This window comes from Engystomops pustulosus, chromosome 7 (assembly GCF_040894005.1).
Source record: "Engystomops pustulosus chromosome 7, aEngPut4.maternal, whole genome shotgun sequence".
Taxonomy (NCBI): domain Eukaryota; kingdom Metazoa; phylum Chordata; class Amphibia; order Anura; family Leptodactylidae; genus Engystomops; species Engystomops pustulosus.
Window position 1 is genome coordinate 160131439 of NC_092417.1, and position 6000 is coordinate 160137438.

At 48.7% G+C, this 6000-nt stretch overlaps 1 protein-coding gene across 2 annotated transcripts in view; it reads right to left on the reverse strand.

Moving 5' to 3' along the window:
* KIF18A (kinesin family member 18A) overlaps positions 1–4734 on the reverse strand; it is a 56772-nt gene extending 52038 nt beyond the window's left edge. For both annotated transcript variants that reach the window (XM_072118563.1, XM_072118564.1), the window contains exons 1-3: positions 4377–4734; positions 3078–3235; positions 351–455 (exon numbers count right to left, since the gene is read on the reverse strand). In XM_072118563.1, the coding sequence (XP_071974664.1) occupies positions 351–455; positions 3078–3235; positions 4377–4701 (588 nt within the window). In that variant the 5' untranslated portion in view covers positions 4702–4734. The remainder of the gene's footprint in view (positions 1–350; positions 456–3077; positions 3236–4376) is intronic.
* Between the last annotated feature and the right edge of the window lie 1266 nt (positions 4735–6000).

Here is a 6000-nt window from a genome sequence, read left to right on the forward strand (position 1 = left end):
ATATATATTTTTTTAATTAACTAAAACAAGACAAAGAACATTTTGTTTTGTATCAGTTCTATTTGTCCGTTTGTTGCAGCAGTTCAGACATCTCTTTACAGCAATCACATGCTTCACAGCTACCTGTGCTTTGGAGACGACTCATTGGCTTCTATGAGAGCTTTGTGGGCATGCTCTGTGACCTATTCAGAAGGAGATGCCATCCGCTAAGCATCCCTGCCACATGTGCATTCATTACAGTGCGATACTTTTTTTTATTTTTTGGCTGAGCATTGACGATCATCAATTGTCATTCATTGTCAGCCATAAACAACCTTGTCAGGTTTGACCCCGTCTCAGTAGACTCGTACCTCGTGCAGTGTCAGTCCCTGAACTACTACTCCTTTCTGAGAGTCTTCGCGAACAGCAAGAGGACCGGAATTTGCTAGGAGGTCACGGATTTGCTCATTGTACACCTATGAAAATGAAGGTTATTTCTGGAGGATAGATGCGTGTATATATTAATGTAGAACAATATGAACATTTCTGCTTAATTATAGTATGTACAGGTAGTCCCTGCAATACGTACAAGACATACAAGGTTCTGTAGGTTTGTTCTTAAGTTGAATTTGTATGCAAGTCGGAACTAAATATATTATAATTGCAACCTCAGACAAAGTTTTTTTAGTCTCTGTGACAACTGAATTATTAAAAATGTTGGGTTGTCATAAGAACCAGGATTAACAATAAAACTTCATTACAGACACCTGTGATAACTGTTATAGCTGTTTATTGTAGCCTAGGGCTAAAGTACAATAATTACCAACATACAGAGGTCCGTTTGTAACCAAATGTATCTGTAAGTCGGGTGTTCTTAAGTAGGGGACCTTCCTTAAAGTACTGTATATACTGAAGGATAAGTCGAAGTACCTCATTTTACCCCAAAATACTGGGAAAACTTGTTGACTGGAATATAAGCCTAGGATGGTAAATGTATTGATCATATTCGTCCGTCACAAAATGCCCCATGCAGCCCTGCCCCGGTAATGAAATGCCCCATGCAGCCCTCCCCCGGTAATGAAATGCCCCATGCAGCCCTCCCCCGGTAAGGAAATGCCCCATGCAGCCCTCCCCCGGTAAGGAAATGCCCCATGCAGCCCTCCCCCGGTAAGGAAATGCCCCATGCAGCCCTCCCCCGGTAAGGAAATGCCCCATGCAGCCCTCCCCCGGTAAGGAAATGCCCCATGCAGCCCTCCCCCGGTAAGGAAATGCCCCATGCAGCCCTCCCCCGGTAAGGAAATGCCCCATGCAGCCCTCCCCCGGTAAGGAAATGCCCCATGCAGCCCACCCCCGGTAAGGAAATGCCCCATGCAGCCCTCCCCCGGTAAGGAAATGCCCCATGCAGCCCTCCCCCGGTAAGGAAATGCCCCATGCAGCCCTCCCCCGGTAATGAAATGCCCCATGCAGCCCTCCCCCGGTAAGGAAATGCCCCATGCAGCCCTCCCCCGGTAAGGAAATGCCCCATGCAGCCCTCCCCCGGTAAGGAAATGCCCCATGCAGCCCTCCCCCGGTAAGGAAATGCCCCATGCAGCCCTCCCCCGGTAAGGAAATGCCCCATGCAGCCCTCCCCCGGTAAGGAAATGCCCCATGCAGCCCTCCCCTGGTAAGGAAATGCCCCATGCAGCCCTCCCCAGGTAAGGAAATGCCCCATGCAGCCCTCCCCTGGTAAGGAAATGCCCCATGCAGCCCTCCCCTGGTAAGGAAATGCCCCATGCAGCCCTCCCCTGGTAAGGAAATGCCCCATGCAGCCTTCCCCTGGTAATGAAATGCCCCATGCAGCCCTCCCCTGGTAATGAAATGCCCCATGCAGCCCTCCCCTGGTAATGAAATGCCCCATGCAGCCCTCCCCTGGTAATGAAATGCCCCATGCAGCCCTCCCCTGGTAATGAAATGCCCCATGCAGCCCTCCCCTGGTAATGAAATGCCCCATGCAGCCCTCCCCTGGTAATGAAATGCCCCATGCAGCCCTCCCCTGGTAATGAAATGCCCCATGCAGCCCTCCCCTAGTAATGAAATGCCCCATGCAGCCTTCCACTAGTAATGAAATGCCCAATGCAGCCCTCCGCTAGTAATGAAATGCCCCATGGAGCCCTCCCCTGGTAATGAAATGCCCCATGCAGCCCTCCCCTAGTAATGAAATGCCCCATGCAGCCTTCCACTAGTAATGAAATGCCCAATGCAGCCCTCCGCTAGTAATGAAATGCCCCATGGAGCCCTCCCCTAGTAATGAAATGCCCCATGCAGCCTTCCGCTAGTAATGAAATGCCCAATGCAGCCCTCCGCTAGTAATGAAATGCCCCATGGAGCCCTCCCCTAATAATGAAATGCCCCATGCACCCCTCCCCTAGTAATGAAATGCCCCATGCACCACTCCCCTAGTAATGAAATGCCCCATGCACCACTCCCCTAGTAATGAAATGCCCCATGCAGCCCTCCCTCAGAAATGAAATGTCCCATGCAGTCCTCCCCCACTAATGTAATGTTCTGGAGCCTCCCCCAGTAATAAAATGTTCTGCAGCCCCTCCTTGTATAAAAAAAAGAAAAGAAAATAACTTGTATCATTACCTTAAGGCACTCCCAGAAGCTGTTCAAACCACACAATGCTGATGGCCTTACTTTAGGATAAACCAATAAATCAATGGGGGTCTGGTGCAACAACCCCCCCCCCAAAAAAAGACCATAAGCTAGTCTTATACTTCTGACATAGTGGCAGTAAAATAAATAAGAGCAAAAAACTAAGAAGCCATCAAAACTGCACAGTCTCCACTCCAGAAACCTGCTGCTTGTGCCTATAGAGGCTTGAGAAATCGATTTGATGTAAATGACGCGCTCTTAGAGATTACTGCTACGGAGAAGGGGCCGACTATCACATTTCTCTCCATCAAAGGCCTTTCCAGCCAGGGACGTCTCATCCACAGACAGGCAGAGACGGGATCCTCTGAAACCCTTGCAGGTCCAAACAAGACCAGTATGAACACAACCATAGGCTGCGCCATTCAAATAGGGATCACAGCGGGAGCGTGATAGAATGTACAAACCTCCAGGTAAGAGACGGCCACGTTGCACACTTTTTCCTCTTTCATGCTCTCTATCCGGTTGTAGAGGTCCATCATTGTGAGATACATCACCCCAGGGTGCCCGGGAGAGCCCAGCATGGTGTGCGTCTTGCCTGCCCCCGTCGCTCCATAGGCCAAGACTAAACAAGAGAATAAAAACCAATATGTTATACAGGAAAACATCAGTGCATATTGCCAGTGGTATAGGTCAATGTGATACAAGGGTCCGAGGAGCACCTCCGCTGCGCTACGAATACACTACCGGACCAAGTCTGGCGCTGTACGTTACATAGACGCCATGACAATAGATATCTTTAAGGGGCATCAGAAATGTGAGTACTAAGCTTATTATTTTTATGTGCTCGGCATACTGGGGGCAGGGAACTGGCAGGCTATATACTGGGGGGCAGGGGGTTGGCAGGCTATATAGTGGGAGCTGGCTATATACTAGGGGGTTAGCATCCTATATAGTGGGAGCTGGCTATATACTAGGGGGAAGGGGTTGGCAGGCTATATACTGGGAGCTGGCTATATACTGGGGGGCTGGGGGTTGGCAGGCTATATACTGGGAGCTGGATATATACTAGGGGCAGGGGGTTGGCAGGCTATATACTGGGGACAGGGGGTTGGCAGGCTATATACTGGGAGCAGGCTATATACTGGGGACAGGGGGTTGGCAGGCTATATACTGGGAGCAGGCTATATACTAGGGGGCAGGGGTTGGCAGACTACATACTGGGGGGCTGGAGGTTGGCAGGCTATATACTGGGGGGTAGAGGGATAGTCAGGGCTTGCTAGCTATATTTTGGGGGGCGGGATGGATGGCTATATACTGGAGAAAAGTCATTTGCAAATTAGCATAAAAGAACCATTTATTGCCTGTGAGGAGTCAATATGAGAGGTTGGAGGGGGAGCTTTACTTCGGATGCTCCCCGGAAACAAGTACCTATATCTGCGGTGACTTTAATCATTCAAATCTGTCACAAGTCTGATGTGAACAGAGATTCTAATATTTAATATGACATCAGGCACGTTTCAGGGTGCTATGTAACCGAAAATAGGGGCGGCCGACTCTAAAAGGGACTCATTTTAAGCAAACATTACTCTTCTCTGCTCATTACCATGTGCCTTTGGAGGAGTTTTTTTTTGTGTGCGTTAAATAGATCAGAGTTCACATAAAAGAGGGACATTTCATCCCCTACCAGAGGGGACTGCTAGTTTAGTGGGGTACCTTTTATCACCAGTCTCGTGGGGTCTTGATGTTAGACGTGGGGCACCTACCAGTGCAGTTGTATCCGTTCAGGACACCGTCCAGTACAACCCGCGTGGTCTGCTCATACACTTCCTGCTGAGTCGAGTTATCGTCGAAGACGCTGTCGAACACAAACTTCAGGTCTTTGTTCTTCCTTTTGGTTATGTCCCGGTTGGCGCCGCTCCTGCCATGAAAGAAGTTGACTTCTTCGATTTTCGGGTCAAACACCAGGATGTGTTTATCCACCACTTGGACGACGCTGGTGAAATTGGCAAGTTTCTCTTTTTCATTTGGAGGACGGACTCTGACTACCACTCGTACATGGCTGCAGACGTCAGACTCATGGGCAGCCATGCCTTCATCCGAGGTGACCCAGGGAGGGGGGGGGGGGGGGGGCGGTCTGTTCTGTAAAATAATGAGAAACATCAATTAAAAATAACATCATCCTCTGCTGTGTTCATAGCATTTAATGATTTGCTTTACTGCAGCCTCATAGCCATAGACAGCAAAAGTCTGGAGCTATAAGACATCTATACATGCAGGGAGAGAGCAGGAGGAGCTGAGCAGATTGTATATAGCGTCCTATCTGCAGGCAGCATGTTATAGAGCAGGAGGAGCTGAGCAAATTTTACATAGCGTCCTATCTGCAGGCTGCATGTTATAGAGAAGGAGGAGCTGAGCATATTGTACATAGTGTCCTATCTGCATGGAGCATATTATAGAGCAGGAGGAGCTGAGCAGAATATACACAGTGTCTTATCTGCAGACAGCATGTTATAGAGCAGGAGAAGCTGAGCAGATTGTATATAGTGTCCTATCTGCAGGCAGCATGTTATAGAGCAGGAGGAGCTGAGCAGATTGTACATAGTGTCCTATCTGCAGGCAGCATGTTATAGAGCAGGAGGAGCTGAGCAGATTGTACATAGTGTCCTATCTGCAGGCCGCATGTTATAGAGCCGGAGGAGCTGAGCAAATTTTACATAGCGTCCTATCTGCAGGCTGCATGTTATAGAGAAGGAGGAGCTGAGCATATTGTACATAGTGTCCTATCTGCATGGAGCATATTATAGAGCAGGAGGAGCTGAGCAGAATATACACAGTGTCTTATCTGCAGACAGCATGTTATAGAGCAGGAGAAGCTGAGCAGATTGTATATAGTGTCCTATCTGCAGGCAGCATGTTATAGAGCAGGAGAAGCTGAGCAGATTGTATATAGTGTCCTATCTGCAGGCAGCATGTTATAGAGCAGGAGGAGCTGAGCAGATAGACATAGTGTCCTATCTGCAGACAGCATGTTATAGAGCAGGAGAAGCTGCACAGATTGTACATAGTGTCCTATCTGCAGGCCGCATGTTATAGAGCAGGAGGAGCTGAGCAGATTGTACAGTGTACAAGTAAAAGGCAGCGGTGCAAGAACTGGTTAATCTAAAAACACGTGTTGCTAAGACATAAATTTTGCCACTATAAATACTCGGAAACCCCCATTCTCTGGATCGGAGGGAGTCACACTCCCAGTCGCCTTCAATCTATCAGCAATGAGTCTTGGAAACTGATAACCAGAGAATGGAACAGAAAGCAGACAGCGCCAATCTCCGTGTAGTGGTCAAACCACGTAACTGCAGATTAGCTCCCATTCTTTTGGAAGGGCTCGAT